The sequence below is a fragment of the Apostichopus japonicus genome, chromosome 22 (assembly GCF_037975245.1).
Source record: "Apostichopus japonicus isolate 1M-3 chromosome 22, ASM3797524v1, whole genome shotgun sequence".
Taxonomy (NCBI): Eukaryota; Metazoa; Echinodermata; class Holothuroidea; order Aspidochirotida; family Stichopodidae; genus Apostichopus; species Apostichopus japonicus.
This window is the reverse complement of record NC_092582.1, coordinates 14,726,634-14,749,446: the sequence shown is the minus strand read 5'-3', so window position 1 is coordinate 14,749,446 and position 22,813 is coordinate 14,726,634. Positions and strand designations below refer to the sequence as shown.

The window sequence follows — 22,813 nt, the reverse complement described above, 5'->3', positions numbered from 1 at the left end:
ATTGGTGTCTTAAAATATGACAATCCTCACATTTACATGTTTTAATTCTTAGTAGAATGAGAACCTACATCCATTTCACAGATGGAGTCTCAATTAACTCCCAGGTCTCAACTAAGCCATCTATTATAACTGTCCCTTCACTAAAAGTTGGAACTGGCAACATTGTCTTGGATGATCAAAGCACCTACTGTACATATGGCATCTGCCATATTTCTAAGCAAAGGCAATGATAGAGCTACAAGTGAATTGAATGTTAGGTTCCATTCCAATACATACTGTATACTAGAGTAAGCTGCTTGAAGGCCTATAATAATAGTAACTTAGGCCATCCGCCTTGCTATGTTATTTATATATAGCATTACTCCCATCTATAGCCTAACGCTATCAGCTCTGGTTGGCGAAAATGTTCGTATGCTACACTCTAGCCTAACTCTTTCAATACGAAGTCTGAGATGGAGCTTTAAATGCACTATTTTTTTACGTTAGATATAAAACAATAAATAAACATTTACACATATGCATGTGTTTCAGAGTATGAACAATTACCTTCTTCCACAAAACTGCAACTTCCACGGTAAACGATGCAATAGTCTGGAAAAGCTACGTAAAAATCACAGACATTTGTGTGGAGTGCATCTAATTAGTGCTGCAATCTCTCAACACAACTCAGCTGTGTTAAATAACGTATGGCACCGCACTTTGCACGTATATCTACTGTGAGAGATTGTGAGATGCTGTCTGCATTGTTTGTTACGTTACATATTCCCTAATTATATGCACCGATATGACGGTGACATTTTGAATGTTACACTCCAATTGATTGCTACTGGAAATGAAACATACATGTTCAGGTTTCCGACTGTCGGAAAAAACTTTGCTTCAAAACCATAATCGAATGGTCAAATTTATATCAAATTACGACCAGAGTTAATAAGGACGTATTACGTTCACATTCTTTGCATGCCAATGTAGTAGGGAATTCCCCTTTTTTTAAGATCGATTTCATAAGTTTCCTCCATCTGTAGTTTATCTGCAATATACTTGTCAATATTGGCTTTAAGTTCGCTTTGGAAATAGCTTCTTTTTCTTCTTTCTATCATTCGCTTCTCGGCCTTTTGGCTAAGATCATGTGTAGTATCTGTTCCCTTTCGAGGGGAATGGTAATGCACACCCGACGATGATCACACAGCCACAGTCCCGATGCAAGGGGACTGGGGCTGAGAGCGGATCAGTCGTTTGGTAGTTTGGTTTTCGTGCCCAGGTTCTTTCCTGGGCGACTTTCTTTTTTCTTAAAAAGTATCAGTTTGTTTTCTTTTTCGTTTTGTTCTTTCTCCCCCCCCCCACATTTTTTTTGGAACATCAACGTACATGGTGGTGTTTGTACAAACTTATGATTTAAAGCCCGGGGACGAGCTCTGATGTTCAATCGTGCCTTCATTTGTGGCTTCAGGCCTTCAGATAGCTATCAAAAATGCTACAAGGAATTAAACGAGTTCTTTTTGTACTATGAGATTATGATATTGATATTGATATTGATAATGTCCATGCACTTTTCTTAATGAGCATTGGTACAGTTTGCACAATGTGATGAGCTCATGGGTTTTCCGGTGTGTCCTATTGGTAGAGTGGAGTCCCGTGTCGACTATGAAGGGACTGCTCGCTGTGGGTACATATACATAATTTATGTCAGTGGGGGAGTGGAAAAGAGTTCACTCGGGGAGGGGGGGAGGCCAAGCAGAGATATCGGGGAGGGGAAATGTAACGCTGGATTTGTTGGGACAAGTCTCAAAGTTACCTGAAACCTTTCCGACAAAGTGGAATTCTCTGTGGATTCCGCACCACAAATTCTAACAAAGTGGCACATCATTATAACGTTCTTCTTAATTTTCTAACAACAAGAGAACTGAACAATCTGATTAATTTTTCAACAAAAGGGCACTTCTTATAAAACAAGTGGGGCAATTTTTCAAACAAAGCTGTACGGGGCATGATCGAGCTCTCTGTGCCCAATGATACTGAGAGTATTGTACGTCTAACTAATAGCATTAATGAGCCCCACTCACCCAGCTTAAAGGCATTGAAGACTCGCCCCAAACCGCGTGCGGCCATCTGAAAAAAAGTTAACTTTCTGTTGCTTGCAAATGGCGTTTTGTTCGTGTCGCTACAAAATGCAGTCAGTAATGAAACGTGATACCTTGTTATCTTTTATCTAGACCTGAGATGTCCATCGTTGTATCGTTTATACACTGTGTTGTGGGTATTGAGCGCAGCTGTTTGTACTGACTGTACACTAGTGTCTAATTACCGACGGTAGCAAGCTGTGTGTGTATTTTCTGGGATCGATGGTGGTGTCTAACACTTCTGTTGCACCTCATTCGAAACTAGGTCAGATTACCGGCATTAGACGTTTCTTTTTGCGCGAGTCTTCACACCCTTTACTTGCCCTTCAAAAAAAAGACAACACATTGTATTAGTTCATACGTCTGCGTCAAGAATATTTGCCATTTACTCATTGTTAATTAATTACTTCTTCACTGCTTGATACCTTTGCAATCCAATGGGCACTTCAGATCACTTCTTCTTAGCAAACAGATTATGGAGGACGCCCTCTCTTAGTTTTTGACTGTTGTCTCGGCTTTCCATTTCTACAAGGTTGTCTGCTCCGCGACACTCCTGTCGACACGACAAATCGCACTAGATAGGGCATGTTTGCTCTTGATTTGGGATGCAACAATGAATGCGAAAGTGAATCAGTTTTGCTGATTTTCCCGGCTGTAAGGTATAGGCTAAATCCGCGAGCATAGATTATGTTATTACTGACCATGAAGAAGTAAGTTACAAGAGCGAAGTAGCAATATTAGATCGCGCTGGCTTCATCGATGCCTTTAATAGGCTAGCTTATCTCAAGACACACTATTTAATTTCTTCCGAAGGCACCATAAAGGCATAACTATTCAACATCTCTGAATCGTCATCAACAGCCTAGTATTTCTTCCATATTTTTTCAGCCACTCTCAGCATTTTCAGCAGACGAGTGCACAAATTGTAATAATGTATATACGTATTTATAACAGACAATCTCTAACTCTTCTCAAAGCACCCCATATGGCTAGGATGAAACACATATAAGCAAACGGTACCAGCATTCGGAACTAATTAGTTGACCTAATGAAATAGCCTAAATATATACCACTTAGCTGACGATAACAAAATATGTCACCAACTATGAAGCTTTACATTTCTTTGATACAGTAAGAGAATTTGCAGGCCGCGGCTCATTTGGTTTCTCAATGAATCATAATACCCTTCTCAATATGGAACTGACTTGAAGAGTAAGAAATCACAGTCAAGAAAGAGAGGGGTGGGGGTGGGGGGTGGAGAGGCGTATAGTAGCAGGGTAATTACGCTTGCCAAATATGCTTGCTATATTATGAAAAGGGCGGTGGAAACGGCATTTAGACCACGTTATCGGTCGGTTGAGTTCGGTGGGGGGGGGGGGGGGGTAAGTTGATGAAAAAAGGAGCTAATCATGAAAGAGCATTTCAACTGCATAACAGTATTTTTTTCTGTTTTGTCCGTAGGGACTTCTAATCATTATTGTCTCTCTTTTTCTCTCTCATTTCAGAGAACTCATATGAACTTTTGACATCTCATTGATAAAGAAAACTGTTTCATATTTCCAATGACATTTATTTGAAATACATGCCGAATAAAATATGTCGGATGAAGACAGATATTTCCAGCTAAACCTCATCTGGGAGTATCTTTTCTGTGTAGTTTTTATAATGGTATACTTTACAAAGTGCATTACATATTTATACATATAGTATGTGATAGTACAGTAAAAAACGAGAATATTATAAGGTGACAAAAGTCCCCCCACAAAGATAACTGCTCACGGAGGGTCCTATAAATCAGTCACATCGTTGCCGTGTAATACCTCCACGGATTTCGGAAGTGTAATGACACGTTATTGTTCTTTAATGGGTCACAATTATTGACCCAGGTGATCTGACAGGTATTCGCATCCAGTTAAGATAAAAATGAAAAGAAAAGGGAAACTGAGGAACGTGATGAACTTGCGCCAAGATAATCTGTCAACAAGGGGGTGGAAATTCCTTCACAGGCATGCGCGCTGCGACTATACACGTACTGTTCACTTGTTCCCACTGTAACCAGGGAGTTTCCATAACAACTCCCTGCTGTAACTACATTATTTCCATCAGGCATGACCTTATCCAACTTTGGGGAATTGTAGCCACCCTGCTGTTGCCAGGTGCATTCATAATGTTTCCCAGAAATGTGAAATTTTCAAAATAATATCTTCGCAAAACAATATGCTGTTATGATGTCGTCATTGCCTCTTAATTGGAGACAATTTCCAACAATTTATCAAATCAAATTCAATTGAAAGGTCCATGCAGCAAGTTATGCTTTTTATATGATGAAGATTTTTTTTCATTCAAATATTTTTGTTTGATTATTCACCGACTCAATTATACGTCATTGCAGCAGTTGATTTTCTAATCTAATATCAGATTATCGTTGTAGCGGCATTATCTTGGGTGGTGTATATAATCCCCAAAATATGTTGATAATTACGGAATAAGTTCAAATTTTGTATTGGAATTCGTTCTTAATGAAAACCAAATCAACCTTATTCCTTTGAGAAATAGTGTAAATAAGAGCATAACTTTTGGGTTTGAACTTGGTATATACAGTTAAACGACTTATGTCAAAATAAGAGGCTGATAACTTTAGTATATATATATATATATATATATATATATATAATTGAAATCGTAGTGAGTTGGAAAATCCAAAACAGTGAAAAACCTTCCAGCCACCACCGGGATTCGAACCTTGGCCTCCTGCTTTATATGCGGACACCCTCACCACTAGGCTATGGACGCTGATTGTATGTTGGGAGGGTCGAAACCGGTAAGATAGATCGTAATTCCACTGTAGACGTTTGTCACCTGTATATCGAACAATATACTATAGTTCTGTTTTGGTGACATATTTGCCTTACTCTATAGAGATCAAATATGGTGCTAACCAACTCGAAATCATTTGTGATTCAAAAAGCCGGATCTCGAAAGATATACCACTGATAGACTGGCCATGTCCTGAGTATCAATAGCGTTAAAGGATAGTAAAAAAAAAACTCGAACGCCGGACTGTAAGGTTAAGGTCGTTCTTTTTCATTTATTTTTAATCACGCGAGATGGATCATAACCCCGACCATACCCCGTCGAGTTAATTTTGCTACTGGGATGCCTTGTATTATTATTTTAAGAATAAATTTTGTTCAATTCCTTAGGTAAACATAATCCCCGGTTATACCAATACTGGTGGTTAATTCGACGTCATGGGCTGTTATGCAATTAAATCAAATTTGACAACTCTAGTAAAATATAACCATTAAGATATTAATAAATGTTGTCCTTGATTGAAAGTTCAGATTGGACCTGTATTGAAAAATATTTTCCATTTTCCTTTCATGACAAGTTTGGGGATAGTTATATTTTCATTTGATCCGAAACATTTACATATTTCGTATGTTTCGTGAGTTAGTACAGAGCGATTTAAGATTTATCCCTGTTAGCTTTTTCAGCCTTTCTGAATACAAAGAAGGAGGGGAGGGGTGGAGGGGGGGGCAGTTAACTAAAAGAGAACACTGGTACTGTAACTTCAATTGCTAACTGAATGTGCTGTATCTGTGGTCATTTGACCACCAGTTATGTATGGAACAATGAGCGTTGGACATTCGTATATATGCCATATTTTATATTTAATTTAGTAATGAAGATTTGACGTCCACAGATCATGAATGGCCAAACATACAAAATGATTAATAAAACAAAAGATATTAATTTCAGCTGGAATATTCATTTAATGAAAAAAAACGAAACGGTTTGAAAACAAATGAATATGAAAAAAACATACCAGAACCTTCAGCAAGGAATTGATATCCATTATTCCATAGTGACAAATATTAGTAACTTATGAACGATTAACTATGCTAAATACTTGTACCTAACATATATTACTAATTATTGAATATACTTATAGACATTCGCAACAACAACGAATCTACTCCCCTACCCCCCCCCCACCCCACCCATCCCCTGGCACCCGGCCCTAAAGAACTTATAATACCTATAGCTGGAATTAAACACATATATATGCATGCAAGCTTGTTTAAAGACCAGAAAAAGTTTCTTAAACCGGCTAGGCTAAACACCTTTTTTATTGTAAAAAAAAAGAAAGCACTCTAATTTAAACACCGTTAAGTAAGCCAAGGCACACCCGCCGACGGCGGCCTCGATTTGCAGACAGGATTTTTTCTATTCTAACAAAAACATGTTTGTATACCTTTATTTTCTATATTTGTCACCCTCAGGTAACTTTAAATCCTCCTATTGTCGAAGAAAGGTAAAGTATAGTCTAAACATGTATTACTATAATATTCCCAAGCTTATTGTTTATTATCTAAAATGCACTAAGGGCTGCTTTGTTTTCCTTTATCCCTAAAAAGCAGAAGAAGAAGAAGAAGAAGAAGAACTTACAATGCATTTATGAAAAGCGAACACTATAGTGTACAATACTTGTTCCATTGTTATCATATAACAAATGAACCAATTGTTAATTAAGAGACAAGTGATGGAACGACAGAGTTGGAGTGCTTAAATTCAGTCATTTGTTGGAAATTTCTTTTAAAATCTAATGCACTTTTCCTGGGGTTTTCTGTGGGGTTTATTTCTCTCTTTAGAAGACAAAATTCCACCTGCCATTTAGAAGCATTGGTATACTTCCTAAAACTGTAGTAATTTTTTTCCAACCAACCTTCTCCTTAATTGATTGAATTTAGTGGCGGGGGGGGGGGGGGGGTTATCTGAGTCTGTTTTTGCTCCTTTGTAGGCTGCCCCATTACATACATAAGACACCCTCAATTTGTTCATTTGTCAATATTATTGCCATAGCCGTATAGGCAGCTCTGAGCATTGCAAGCGTCTGTTGCGTTCGACTTTCTGTCTATGGGTGCTGGAATTCCCCTGATCCCCTTGATTGTCTTCCTTGGAGAAATAAAGCACCCTCACCCCAACCCCTACCCCACCCCCACAGAGGTAAACATGATTGCGTCCCAGTGATTGCAGCAGTATAGGCGACACTTTACAGTTCCATGTTGACCTTTTTCACCACCAGGGTGTAACTGAGGTCTGCTTCCATGGACATGATGCTCTGAGTTATTGTCAATAACATTGTAGAATGTATACACACAGTGGATGGTTTTCCCTAAAGAGAGTATGACCAGGGAGTTGACAACGGATGCTCTATATTCTCAAAAAGTTTTTCAACCATCGTTTGCTGATTTCAATTACGTCATGCCTGCATAAAGCAGTTAATTGAATATCGAAAATGTTTATATATACCGAAGAAAGCACGTATGGAAGTTGTTATGTCCTATTCAAGTAATTTCCGAATACCGTGATTGGTGAGTTCTGGTCACAGTTACAATTTGACTGAATTAATTTTTATTATGTGTAGGGAAATCCGCCGTTTTTCGGGAAATTTCGCCCAGTTGTCGGTACAAGTGTTGTTTTGGGCGATGATCCATTCAAGCTAGTTTCATGTTAGTCCTGTTTAGCAGGAAAACCTAACTGAAGAGACGGATGGATGATGGAACGGACATCCGAGACGGTACGAAAAACATTGACAAGGTCAGGTAAAATATTGTATGAAGAATAGTGCTATTCTCATTTTCATAAAACACATAAGGAAATATGATGGATGCAAGAAAGGACGGCCGGGTGATTATGTCAACGAACCCGGGCTTGGTTCTCGACGCCTCTGCGGGTTAATCCCCCCATCCTCAATCGTCAGAACTATGTGACACATCTGCAGTAACCAGACTGCTTCTTGCTTCTTTAACTTCGATTGGGTTAACAATATTCTCAAGAATTTATAAGGATGACAAAGCTTCTATTGTCCTTTGAAAGGTCCTTTGTGTACTCTACTAGAAGTGCTGGTGACGTGACACACTTGTAATGTGAGCCGAAGAAGGAAATACCCCCGCAGCAATACTTGCTACAACCTATAATGGACTAGCAGAAGGTACTCGATAAGTGATCTGTTACTCAGAATTGGTTCAAAAATATGTTGATAATGGATTATGCTAATTCCACGGAATCAAATTTTTAGTAACATTTCCTACGCCTAAGGGTTTTACATGGTGTCCGTAGTATACTATAGAAAAACAAAGTTGCAATAACCCAAAATGACCCACAATCTTGGCGTCCCTAAAACTTTCGGGTTTCTTGTTAGCTCTAACAACTCCCTCCGGTAGTTGAGATGACATATTTAAAATGCATTACACTTGAAGTGTTAAGCGGGATTCGCGTTTATTCTATTAAGTTCTGCGGTTGATACGGAACTCAAAGAATATTTTGATAGAGTTATTATTATAAATGAATTAACATGTTACAGTTAAAAATAAACGGGACAAATGACGTCATCATCAAATTTGTTGCAAAACCTATTCTTTTGCACCTTCACATATCTAGTCATCTTTTCGAACGAAACCTGCATCGGAAGAGAGAGAACAGATCTTGCTATTAGAAACCATAGAACCGACACTATAATGTGGATCGGAGCCTTCCTCTCCCATCCCGACCCCTCCCCCCTCCCACCCCCATATACACACTCGCCGCCTTCATTTGAAACGAGTCTCAGCGTTATATGCATTTGGAAATCGCAGAAACCTTAACATCTAAACGCAAAAGTGGTCCCTCCACAACACCCTCCACGGTTGTCTTCTCGTTGCCCTCATTCCCTTTACCTGCCACTTTCCGCCTCACCCGAGTCTCTTTCAGACATTTCCGTCAAATTATCCCGTGCTTGCGACATCACCGGAAAAGGCGGTTTCTGATTTGGAACTCTCTCACATGATACGCTCACATTCTCATATATAAATGGAAGTGCATTCCCCTTGATTATACAAGCACAATTCAAAGATCGGCACTTTCGTGAATAAATATTATGCTGTAACTACCACAACGTACCATAATATAGACATTATGTAGCCTATTTTTCTCAGTGTTTTGTTGCTATGTTGCTATCCCGGCTTAGACCTAATTTGTCATACGGTATAGACAGGCCTGTATTAGTAAAAGGAGCATAATTGAAATGAAATGTGTACCACGTATGAAGGAATAATAATAGTAATCATATAATTATGATAAGAAATGAAACAGAGGAAATTATTTCCACACCCGACACCCACTGTTGAATGGATGACTTCATTGTTTTGTACCTTGAAAGTGAACCAGATGTCACGAAGTACTTCCTGGTGACGTCATATTGCGTTTTGTCTTTTTTGCACTACATTTATGACGCCATCGTATAATGGCAAGCGTCTAACTGTTGTTAGATACAAATGCTGGCTGATTGCTCCATTGGGAGCACCACTCCCAAGGAGGTATTACTTTCTTTAAAATAGAAGACCAGATAAACAACTGTCAACCGCTTTGTATTTCTTAAATGTGGTCGTTCAAATTACCCTGTACCTAAGAATTTAAACAATATAAAGAAAGACACCCTGCACCCCCAACATTACCGGATGAACTTGGCTGGGGGCACAACAGTACGAGTGCATTGCCAGTCCCTTATTACGTTTTGCAGACATTGAATTGGAAGCCACCCGACGTGTAAGTTATAATCCATAAGCCCCATGCGGGTTTCTCCACATTTGTGGTCAAAATAACTGATAATTATGATTATGATTATATCATATACTATAATATAAAATAATAAAAAGCTGACCAGAGTGGCTAATTGTCAACGGGAAAATGTGACCCCTTCTAGCCCTCCAGTATCAAAGCAATTAACAATATACCTATTCTTACAGTTGTATGACAGATCCTACAGTGCTAGATATATATATATACAGTCCCCACGTGACATCACATATCTTTGCGTAGCGTAATCTCTCTCGTTCTCTCTTTTAAGTAAATCTAACTAAATGTCCGTAATTATCTATCTAATAGCCGGTGATTTGAACCGAGATCTACTTTTTTGATGTCTTTTTATGGCGAAAAATACTATCGCAAGACTGTTTGTCTTGTTATAATTAAAAAGAAGGGGGAAATACCCACGTGTACCTTCAAGCACTACAGTACATATCGCTCTATAGGGTCATTCTATATTTACTGAACATCATTCCATGCTAGAAATATGTATCTGTCTAAATACATATAAATACAAGCTATATAATGTTTATTGAACGTTTTTGTATACGGTATTATATTTTGTGCAAGGAAAACCAACTACAACACACTCAGGTTTCACTAGGTAATAGTGTTATCAAAACAACATAGCAATATACTATGTCTGTTTTACCACTTATAAGAAAAACCCATCACTAGTAACCGTCGGTAACCGCCGCATACACAAAGCTATCTACTAAATCCTTTGTTGTGTCAATAAATTTTGTCATCAGGTTTCTTTTCCATTTTGTTTGCATATCGATTAATGATCATATACTTCAAGTTACATTCAATATCCTCGATCGCTTGACGACGATCATAAATGAAAGGCCTTTTGTTGTTTTCACTTCGATGGGAATGCTGACATCTGCCAACATCCAGTCCGGAAAAGCACAGGAGCTCTTATCATTCTCGATAACTTCCCTCCGTCCTGTGTCCTTCCCCTCTTCTGTTGCAATTTACTTTGAATTAATCTCTGTCCGGCATCACTCATTTTCGGATAGGCCTTATATCTCTTCAATCTTGACTCTCACATTTGGGTATCTTCCTTTCCTCTTTTTATTGTTTTTCTTGTCTTCTCGATCCATTAAAGACATACATCCGGCAAAGGAGAGAAAACTGTACGACCTGTTAGTAAATAGACTATACATCCGCAAAACATTTTGACTGGTATATCGTTTATATACTCTTACCTGTACAACTATGGGACATTGAGTATATATATGTATGTATAAATATATGTATATATATATATATTTATATATATATATATATATATATATATACATATATACATATATATATATATATATATATATATATATATATATATATATATATATATATATATATATATATATATGCAAAGGGAAGAAAATCGGTCATGTTAGATTGAGTAACTTTCATTTCACTGCTCTGCCACCTAATAGTTACAAAACCGCAAGAAAGTATATTATTGGTTTTCGTAACCTCAATTGCTAGCTTCCTTCCCAATTGAAATTTGTTTTTGTTTCCTCCACAAATTCTCACAGCCTGATCTCGTCCGCTGGAATTTTTTCTTTTTTCCTTTGGGTCTTTTTTTTTCCTTTTCTGTTTTTGTTTAACAATTTAGTTGTCACTAACTTGTTAGACTCATCGGAAGATCGGGAACACTCCTCGAATTAGCCATGCATGGAAGTGTAACCAGTAAACTACCATAGAAGTTACCGAATCAGGTTCAAACCTTCGAGCGGGGAGGTTATTTGTCTCGACTAAATATTTGGTCCATGTTCAAGACATATACAAGCTATTGTCGAGACACCTGGGCACCTTCTTCAGCACTTCGAAAGGGAGAAAAAATATTTGGTCCATGTTCAAGACATATACAAGCTATTGTCGAGACACCTGGGCACCTTCTTCAGCACTTCGAAAGGGAGAAAAAATATTTGGTCCATGTTCAAGACATATACAAGCTTTTGGCGAGACACCTGGGCACCTTCTTCAGCACTTCGAAAGGGAGAAAAAATATTTGGTCCATGTTCAAGACATATACAAGCGTTTGTCGAGACACCTGGGCACCTTCTTCAGCACTTCGCAAGGGAGATAAGAAAGCAGTGCACCGCGATAGTTTTATACTTTCACCGGGCCAATAGCAAACTGTCTGATTCGGGACCAACAACTCGAAACCGGATCAATAACGACATTAAAATAAAATCTAACCTGTGTTTTTTTTTTCTTGTCCGGAACATCCTTTGTGCCATTTTGTATGGTATGTCATATATATATATATATATATATATATATATGTCATATATCCGCTTTAACTGGAGATGTTGTCATGTTTGTGACAAATATCGTCTCATGTTATAATGGTAAGCCTTTAAAAGAAGAAAGTCCAATGTTTGAGTACACACACACAGTGCGCATACGCAGCCGTGTCAGTTTACTAAGCTTCAAACGTTTCCCAGCAACAATACTTTTTAAGGAATTTCGGTGAACCTAAAGCCCCATTGTACATAAACATCTCAAAAGCCGGAATCAAGCAAGGGGCAAAGATTTTGATTTATTTGTAAAACAATTCACAAGAAGGATCGAGAAGTCTGTATCGTTCATTGCAAACGGCTACGGGATTAACAGAAGCTCCCCGGAATGGTATATGGATGGATAGCTATTTACCTGTCCTGTTCAGATTAGTCGGTTACGTCTGCCTGTGGTGTGTCGTGTAGATTTCGAACGCTATCAACTTCAGACGGGTTGCGGTACCATTGTGTCGGTAGAGATATTTTTGTTGACCGTCTACGATCATTTAATAATCCTTTGGAAACAAATTTGAACTTTTCACGAGCCTTGATCGAATGAGTGGATAGACTAAATAATTAACAGTTCTTTCCGCGATTCCTCGAAAAACCTTAGGAATATTATTCTGGTCTGCTATTCACGACAAAACATCATCTCTTTTCAGTCAAAAGGACGAGGTATGCAGCAGATTAAGGTATAACTTGGACTAGCGTGTGGAAGAAACGAAAAATAAAGGGGGTATTTATTCCCCGAAGGAAACAGGGAAATTTTTGTTTTTCGAGAATGGCTCGACGTCACGATTGTTTTATATATTCTACAGAAGTATTCCTTGTGGTATTATGTACGACTTTATCCGTCCACGGCTTCAGTCTTTTCCCATCGGACACATATTCCAACCATCGAACGAATACAGAAGAACTCATTCAAGACACAAGACCGGTAGGTAGGCAAGTTTAGTTCATAACAGCTTTAATTAATTAACAAAAGTCAAGTAAACTAAGTGAACAAACAAAAAAACAGTAAAAAAGTTGTCGAAATATTAGGTTATTATTTGATATATTAATTGCAGATCAATTTTGCTTTGGATAATATTGAAAATGTTTGCCTCATCAAAGTTTATTGTCGAAGCTGGCTGACGATGGAAAGCTTGTTAAGCGCTGCCAAAAATATCAACAATTCTCAGTCATCCCCCGTCCCACCCTACCGTCCCCCCCCCCTCCCACTATCACCACCAATGCATACGAATCTAAGTGATGACAGGCTTACCATATAGGTATATATTTACGTACGATTATAATGATATATTTAATTTTTGAATTAATTTTATGTGTGTGCGCTTGTGTTTATACCAGATCACGTGGTCTCAGCAATGTCACGTTCCACATTGAATCAGACCATTTTTGTGAGAATTAAGTGGAGGGGGAAGAGATTGAAGGAGGTGATAAAGTCTCCGGACAGTGAATAATTAAAGCGCAGTATTTTGCTGATTTTTTAGTCACGTTATAGTTGGCATACTGCCTGTATAGTGTCATAAAAAGCAAACCATGTCACATATGTGTTATAATGCGAGTGGCGACACATCGTTACTAGCAGTGTGTTGAATGTAGGGGCGGGTGCAGGGGGTTGGGTGTGTGTTGGGTATTCATCCCCATTCAACCCCATTCAACCCCACACAAGAAAATTAAGGGTGGCCATAGTCATTAGCCAAACATTACCAGTGTCACTATTTAGACGTTATGATAGCGGAAATATACCTCAGGTTGCACCATATTTCACTTGTAAAGTTTCACCCCATTTTCTCTGAATTATATCTTAAAGACCCCGTGTTAGTGCCACACTCCCTTCTTTTTAAAATCCTGGATTCCCCCCCTGGAATAGGTCGGCGAATTCATCTATAGGTTAGGACAGCTAAAGCAATTGACTTATCTACTCATCCCTAACCCCCCCCCCCCCCACAAGTCGGTACCGTAAAATGAAGGAGAATTTCCCCCTGTATGCATCTCAATTTTGGTTTAATAATCGCATCTTTATTCCGTTTTATCGCAGGGATGTAGGCTTGTAAGTACTTTATCCCTATACTCTTCCCTGCCCCTCCCCCTATTTTGGTAGTATACCTTACTTTCCCTGTACCCTTTCAACGACACAAAGACATATACATACACTATAAACTCCCTGTACGTTTTCTTTGGTTATCTGGAATCAACAACCCATCAAATTATTCCAAGACGCCGAGGAGGGTCATTTCGGACAAGTAAACGTGTCAGTGGGAAAATTTGATGGTGTATATCTAGCAGTAAATAAGGTATAAAAGTATGACCACTTTCAGTCATTCTAGCATCTTTGAGGATATATAAGTTGATGTGTTACATCATTTAGGAAACCTAACCATCAGAACGTGATTTACGTCATGTTTTTTTAATTACCTGAATTATACCCATATTTCAATGCACTTACCATCCTTCTCCCTCCGACCCCTCCTTTTTGTTTTGCCATTTTTTTTCCATTGTAAGAACACGTTTTTTGTTGTACTCAAATCAGCTGAGATTCATTTTGTTTTCTCACTCGAAACGTGTATTTAGAGAAATCCAACCTACGGAACAACAACTCAGTGGTTCTGACAAGATATGCCTTGTTAATCAATATTTTTACGATGACATACTCGCTTGTAACCCTACAGGGTCGTCGTGAATTGTCCCGCTTTCATCACAGGGGCCAATTTGTACCGCGGGATTTATGACAACTAGGATCAAACCGTGAACTTTTCAGGCTAAAATAATATCTCCAAACCCGAAACTTATCATACCTTGAAATATTATTCCTTCACAAAGGAAGGCAAGCCGATAGTAACAGTTGCAATTTGGAATTTAAAGACAGGTAGGATATATACATGAACTCCGCCTCAAAAAAACAATCCAATATGCTCTCGCGTTGGGTGTGTTACATGTATGTAGCTATAGGCACTCGTGGTTGCGATGCAGACTGGGATTGAGGGTGGGTGGCGTGTGAGGGGTAGGGGTAGCCCAACCCCCTGTGTTTATTTAGTAACATGACATTCTTCTGAACGTAGGGCCGGGCAGGGGCAGGGCAGGGGCTGTCACAATATGTTCTTTTACGATTTAGAATGAATAGGAGAAGCCTGGGTTTCTTATAACGGCTGATTGTGCTTCGCTACTTGATTGTACTGTATGTCAGCTTTCTTAAAGCGTGATATATACAACTGTGTTCAGGGCATTAAGCAATGTAGTTTACTATGCACAGTCAACCAGCATGCTGTGTTAAAACTGAATCTCACATATATATACGCAAACATATGCGACACCCTTATCTATACGTCGGGTCAAAACGTGGGTCTGGTTGGGGAACGTATCAGATAGTTTCCATGGAAACTGGTTTTGCCTGCATGTCCAATTGAAATATCAGTTTACAAAATGGTACTCTGTCGTTAAGAAATTGGACATATATATCTTTCAGAACGTCATAAATATCTGGTGAATTATTTTGGCGTTCCATATAATTGCATCCCGTCATATGTCATCTGTCATTTGACAATAGCATGTCCTTGTGAACTTGTTAAACATTATGGAAAACACATTTATGGTGCAAGTTAGGACTGTCTTGTAGTGTGATGTTCACCGCCAGGTAGTGAATTCGGAACCGAGTACCGGCGACTATCAGATTCACCCGGTGACTACATTGCATGATGAGCTGTAGTCTAGTTCAAAAGGTCTGATTGCAGCCATGCTAAAGAAACATATAATCAGTGCAAGTTTGAGAGGTAATGGTATATCGGTTTGTTTCCCATTCAACCCCCAAGCCCCCCCCCCCACCCTCTAACCCAGTTACGTCAATGACTGAGAAGAGATTGCTTTACTAAAAGATTAATGAATTTAAAAATTTAGACGAATGCAATTCAAGAGACCATCTTCTAGAGGGGAGAGATCAATATTAGGTGGGGTGGGGGTATAGTACGTAGAGGGGATATTTAGAGGGAACCGGCTCCACTACCGATTCCCCAGGTAGGGCATCTGGTAACACCCTCCAAAATGACTAAATGCAAGGTTGTGTTAATCATTGCTTGAGGTTGAAACATGGAGGTGGTGAAGGGGGGGGGGGGAGGTGGGCGTACATGTACAGCCACCTGAATCCACGCCTGGATTCTTGTAATGCAAGGGGATCCCCACACTATGAGAGAAGTAATGTATAGGTGCGATATGAATCATACAATGGGTGTGAGCGAGAAGGGCGTGACTATGAAAAGAATCGGTGTAGTCCAAAACGTTCCCGTTGAATTGCTCTGCGGAAGGCTTGGATCATGTGAAACTTGTGTGACATCCCCTCCCTCCACGCCAAGATATACTTCTTTGAAAGTTTTCTTCCGATAGTATATATTATTTTCAATTGAATAAGATATAGCCCTGTATATGGCAGCCACGGTAACAGTGATCGGTTATGTGAATAATGATATGAATTATAAGAGGTTTATTAGCTAATATCATAACTTTGGATATTTCAAACATATGCTAAAACGTTAAATCGCTTGTTCCTAATTAATTCGGGTGTCCATACTAAAATATGTCAACGACTGGCATATTAAAATTTGAGTATGGATATTCAAGAAAAGTCTGGGAAAGTAAACAAAATTACACTTAGTAAGTAAAGTCACTGATCCCCTTCAGCGCATCCACAAATACTATGTCGAAATTTGCAATCATTGCGGTTAGGGGGGGGGGGGGGCGAGGGGGAGGTTGGTGTTACTGAAACGGGATGGTGTGGGCGGGCTTGCTTTAGTATTTTTGTCACAGTGACCTTCTCATGACTACTCAAGGTCGAAAGTTTATGATAATTTCTATAATAACGACGTTCGGATTGGCTCCGTACGGGTGCTTTACAAGTTTCTGTTTGGCGACAACATATTAATCTCTGCTAAAGTTTAAGCAGGGGCTGATTCAGGATTTAATAAAAGTGTGAGTGTGGTCCTTCATGATGGAGTTGAATCCGACTCCAAAGGTATGGGGTACGGGGGTTCTCATCCAGGATAAAACATGGTTAAATTTTTGACGCGCAATGGTGAGTTCCAAGACATATTTATGTTATAAAGTAAGGCCTCCACGCAAGGTTGTGCCAAGGAGGTTCTACACGGATCCGCCTTGGTTGTTTTGATGCATATGCTGCAAACGTCATGGTAATGCATGCCTGCAGGGTGATAATTGCCAAAATTTCTGCAAATTTTAATATCTGTACTCACAGATGGCATTCAAACTGTATAGCCTTAAAAGTGCTTTCATATTGGTGAGTAAAGCAAAACTATGAGTGAACTGTCTGACCACGAAAGCCGGGCTGATGTTTCTTGATTTCAAGCCAGTTGAGGCAATAATTATAATTGTACGTCTAAGTTACTTTGATAACAAAGCCCTAGCCTTGATCATGATTGCGCAATGTATGATGTAAACAAATGTCTGCCTGCAGATTGTGCGCTTACATCTACAAATAAAATACCTCGGTATCTGGAATTGAAACGACAGTAGCTTCAACTAAAACTGTAGTGGCTTGGCTGCTAATAGGTGATAACAGTTGAGCAGGAATGCTAAATGTTACACAATATCTAGCTATGTTATTGTAGCCTAGTCCAATTTTCTTGATATTATTGTACGCAAATCTTTATGTTCGCGCAACTAGGCCAGGCTAGGTATCAAAGTAGGCCAAAGTTAGGCCTAACGTACGCCTGGTCCGTTATATATGCCGACTGTAATTAATGCTGAGGTTAGTAACAAGAACATGTCTACCTAAGCCTACTGCAGTGTAGGCCATTGTCCTGGTATGAATTGGATTTAATGATCATATAGAAATAAGAAAACATCGCTGGGTTTCTCTGTAACGTTTGCTGCAGGATTGAATTTGGAAGATGAGTGAGGTGGTTGCAAAACTTCAACATCAAGTGAGAACTGGACAGATGTGCTACTCATGGGGAGCCAATCATAGTTAGCACAAAGACGTTGGTCTCTTATTATTACACACAATTTTACTTGTAAGGAGTAAGGAGAGTAAAAGTTTATACAAATTTAAGATACTGTACATGTCCAATCTTTCTTTTAATTTTGACCATTAGCCTCTTCTTCTCTTTATTTTGCTTTCCCCAGGTTGTACTTCCAAGCAGATGGTCAGATTATGGAGTGTGGAGCTCATGTAGTCGTACCTGTGGATCAGGTATTCAAGACAGAAAGCGAGAATGTTTTCATAAAATCAGGTAAAATTTTGGTGACAGTTCATTATTTAATTAGTTCACCTTGGGCTTTTTTTTCAAGTTGGGGTGGGGGGGGGGACTGTCTTCTAATAACATATCAGAATATTATGACTAATGGTGATTTTGATTATATAGCTAGCCAACAATGATTTAATCCCCCACAGTATTCCTTCACCCCACCCCCAAAGAAAAATGGAAAATGGTACCATACCACCCCCAAAGAAAAATGGAAAATGGTACCATACTAAGCTTTGGTCTTCATATACTACAACCGTTATCTACCAAATGAGAGATGGTTATCACTCAGCTGGTACACAACATTATCCAGCAGGGATATTCTATGAAAACATTACTACATTAGTTTTCAGCATTTTTACACCAATTATTAGTAATTACTATTGCAACTAATGAGTACAAGCATATCTTAAGCTACTAGCTTCAGTTCAGTATGTTGGTTTTCTTTGCAACTTTCAATTGTTTATTTTTTTTTTTTTTTTGGGGGGTGGGGGACGTGTCGGGGGGAGGGGGGTTTGTATTTTTAATTGGGCCAACCATACTAAGAAGCCTGCACAGTAAATGCTTTATGTTCCAATTTTTCCAGAAGAGAAAAGTCCACCATAACCAATGCCTCAATTTCATTTGCATCTTGTCAGTGTCAGAATTTAACTTGCAAATGAATTCCATAGTTAGCAAGATTAGCCATTTAGCTTTAGAAGAGAGACATAGAAGTTTCACCCTATCTGTAATTTATTTACTCTTCACTATATGCAAGCTTGGCAAAATGTTGGTAGCTTTGTCAGTTGGTCTCGGTTGTGCACTTTTTATGCAGACAGTTAACCTTTCTACTGATGAGAATTGCTGCAATGGTGTTTAATACAGTACCAAGAAAACCTCACATGATGCTGACATTATTTACCTTTCATTACGTGCTGCGTGTGTGTGACGGTGAAAATCTCCTGACATTCTTTTCGTCTGTTTGTTATGTCTTTTCTCTTTCTCTTCTTAGCAATGAGTTGCTTCCGGATGAAGACTGCTTGGGAGAAGCAAAGCAAATCAAACTGTGCAAGCAGCAGGTAAGGGTTGTATCAATGAGGGCGGTGGATATTAATGTTGTCTCTATCCTGCGCTCTTTGATTGATCATGTATGACACAGTTTAACAGGCTACTGTCAGATTCGTGACAGTCTGGTGGTTTTCGTTGCTTGATCATGATTTTGGATAACCCCGGAAATAGTTTTATCCAATGCTCAGAAGCATTTTGGAAAAAGGTTTTGATAACATTGTGCAAAACGAGAGAAGAGAGAAACCATTTTGGCTGAGAAAAAGGTTAAAATACAGACATAGTCTATGGGGATTGTCTCATGTTATTTTAATTTATAAGTCAATCTATAGTTCCTCTGATCTAACATAAATATCACTCCTCCCCCTCCCCCCCCCCAAAAAAAAAGAGACTTTTATGGCCAACAAAATAGCACTTTTTATACATTAAACATTTGCCAGGGACAAATTGTGTTGAATGCCATCCAAGGATGCTCTGGTAACCTTTATAGTACTGTGCACCCTCAGTGATCGGTTTCTACCGGTCAATGGCCCTCCTTTCACATTCTAACACTGTTGTAGACTGGTGGCTGAGATTGAACAGTGCTAAAAAGGATATTGTGTACTCTAGGCATGTGTTAGTTCATCACTCGTACAAATCCAAACTGGGGGAAATTTTGAGGTTTCCATTTGATCTGAGGCAAAGCATTTTGTGTCACACAAATTAATGAAACATTCTATTGTTTCATTGCCAAATTTGAAAGCCTGTACAGCCTAGCACTATCTTTCTCTTTGAAATCTGGGTGGACTTTACTAGTTATAGTTTTGCGATCAGTTAACTTGTCATTACAACTTTTAAATAATCAAGAATAGTATGACAAGGTTGTGACTCAATTCAATGCAGAGTGCAGGGTTATTTTTAAAGCTGAGTGGCTCCTCTTCTTGTTTTCTTTCAGGACTGCCCTCAGGGAACCTTTTCTGATTTCAGGAAAGAAGAATGCAGCCAATTGTCAACTGCAGAAATGACATGGAAACCACTTTATTATCCAGATGGTGAGGACATCAACTTTCCTTAATCACATCAGTATTACGATTATCCGCACTGAAGATGTTTTCTTAATGGACGAGTGATCTGTCAAAAGTTCCGTTTTCTAAGCATGCTCTTTGTTTACACGTTGAAACCAATTCTCTCTTTCATTCCTACGGTTGCTTCTTGCCACCTAAGAATTCTTTTTTTGTGGTATATATGGGATTTGTGCTGAACTTAAATGAGTGTACCATCTTTTCTTTTCAGAAACCGATTTAATTAAATACTTGATATTTTAATCCAGAATTAAGTTGTCAACCTATAAATATGAAAAGACTCAAATTATTCTGCTGTTTTTTTCCCCCTACTTTTGACAGATCCTGCAATAAATCCTTGCTGGCTAGGTTGCTATAGCAACCAGGCCATATCGTGGAAAATTGTAACCCAGGAGGTTCCAGATGGAACCCACTGCGTAACTAGATCGGGATCGGGAGTGTGCATCGAGAACGAATGTCTAGTGAGTTCTTTGGTAGCTTTATGGTCGGGTTAAGACACGTTGATTCAAGAGTGCAGTAGGAGAGGGAGGACAGGTGTAGGTGATATACAATAGCTCATTATTGGTGTAGCATGGTAAAATTTGTTGACGTGTTTGTCTAAGATGAAAACACTTTTGTCAAACAACCAAGAGTATCTCTGAGGTTGTACAGAAGGACATCTAGATTTTTTTTTATCATCACTTGCATATGGCTGTTAGAGGGTGACTGTATGCAAAATAATCCCTCCATCAGACCAGCAATAGAATTACTGCAAGTGGTCAGTGATGCCATCATGGCAAATACTTTTAAAAAGCTTCCTCACTCCTGTTAACATCTTGTTTTTGAATTTGTCCTTGAAAGGTGATAAATTTGGAATTTTGTTGCTTTAGCTTACAAAAGTATTCCATGTTGCCAGAAGAAATTCCCTTTTTGAATAATTTGCACCTAGCTCCAGAAATGGTCTTTTTCAAGCTGATTTATTTTGGCGAGATAAACCCCTTCATTATTCCTGTGAATGGATCACTGTAGGTGGTCTGTGATGTGGTATTGTTGTTCGGACTCTTTTATTTTTTTCTTTTGAAAATGTTGTTTATTTGTTCTTAAATTGTGATACAATTAGAATGTTAGCTTAGCTGTCAGTGTACTCTGAATACCATTGCTCCATTTTAAAGCTATTTTTCTCCTTTTTTTATCCAAAGTATTATTTTCTTTAGTGAATCAATCAACTTGTACATTGTAAAGAAAGGGAAAGGTGTTTTCATCTCATTGGCCATTATAGTGTCAGCCAACTCTGCAGTTGCCAATTAAAATAATACTACCTCAAAAATTTGAAAAAAATTCATATCAGTGCTATCAGGATGTGTGTTTTCACCTGCGAGTGCAATTTTTGGTTCCTTGCTTTAGCAAAAGGAACCTATGCAGTCAGGTTGGCGTGTGTGTGTATGTATGTATGTATGTGTGTATGTGCGTGTGTGTGTCTGTGACACTTGCTTGGGTACGCTCTATCTCAATAAGGGAATGTTGGATTGAGGCCAAACTTGGACTATAGATCCGCCATATGGAGAAGGTGTGCCCTATTGTTTTTGGTGCCCACAAAGGTCACCAAAGGTCAGTTATGGTCCAAAAACCGAAAATATTAAAACTGCAATAACTCCCAGTGCCAATGTGCGACAAGATTGATATTTTGGGACAAGTTGTGAACTGGTTAGGGGAGCATTTTCAAACTTAACGGTCATGTGATCCGAGGTCACCAAAGGTCAATTAATGATAAAAAACTAGTATTTTTGCGATAACTTGAGAACGAAATGTCTGTTAGGGTTGGGAGTTGCCTCAATGTAATCCAATTGTCGACCCGCATCTGGGTGACCTTTGACCTCAATTTGACCTCTGGTGACCTTTTCGTGTTTTGGGGATTTTTACAGTTTCGATGCTATTTTCAGATGTCAAAGGTACCTTCTGATCATAAATGTCAATAGGTTGACCCCGTGTGACCTTTATGTGCGAAGTTATATGGGGTCAAAGTTTTTCGGTCGGAGTTAGGATGGTTGTACAGACTTTTCGTTTTGTTTTTTGGAATCAGGAGATTAAACTACATCTGAAACCAAGGTCAAAAGGTCAAAGGTCACATTAGAAAAAATGTGCTTATTTTGGGAGGAAACGAGCAAAAAAGAAAATGTTTGGTTTTGATGCTAGATTTGGATATCAAAGGTACCTTCCGATCAAAAATGTCAATTGGTTGACACCCGTGTGACCTTCGTGTGCGAAGTTATACGAGGTCAAAGTTAATTTTCACACATTTAATGCAACAACTCCCAGTTCCAAGGTGTGATATGGTTGATATTTTTGGACAAGTTGCAAATGGTATAGGGGAATATTTTCAAACTTACCGGTCATGTGATCCGAGGTCACCAAAGGTCAATTAATGTCAA

The 22,813-nt window shown here is 38.8% G+C and overlaps 2 protein-coding genes and 1 pseudogene across 3 annotated transcripts in view; 2 read left to right on the top strand and 1 right to left on the bottom strand.

The window, feature by feature from the left end:
- LOC139964027 (protein unc-79 homolog) overlaps positions 1-789 on the bottom strand; it is a 47,799-nt gene extending 47,010 nt beyond the window's left edge. The window contains exon 1 of the mRNA XM_071965329.1: positions 547-789. The gene's annotated coding sequence lies outside the window, so the exon portion shown is untranslated. The remainder of the gene's footprint in view (positions 1-546) is intronic.
- A 310-nt stretch (positions 790-1,099) lies between these two features.
- Positions 1,100-1,176, top strand: LOC139964403 (U2 spliceosomal RNA; annotated as a pseudogene).
- A 10,206-nt stretch (positions 1,177-11,382) lies between these two features.
- The window catches only part of LOC139964030 (ADAMTS-like protein 2), a 33,169-nt gene continuing 21,738 nt past the window's right edge, over positions 11,383-22,813 (top strand). The window contains exons 1-5 of one of the 2 annotated variants that reach the window (XM_071965336.1): positions 11,383-12,983; positions 18,182-18,288; positions 19,292-19,358; positions 20,279-20,375; positions 20,727-20,866. In XM_071965336.1, the coding sequence (XP_071821437.1) occupies positions 12,828-12,983; positions 18,182-18,288; positions 19,292-19,358; positions 20,279-20,375; positions 20,727-20,866 (567 nt within the window). In that variant the 5' untranslated portion in view covers positions 11,383-12,827. Of the gene's footprint in view, positions 12,984-17,765; positions 17,805-18,181; positions 18,289-19,291; positions 19,359-20,278; positions 20,376-20,726; positions 20,867-22,813 lie in introns of those variants that run through there. The other variant, XM_071965337.1, reaches the window with a different exon arrangement.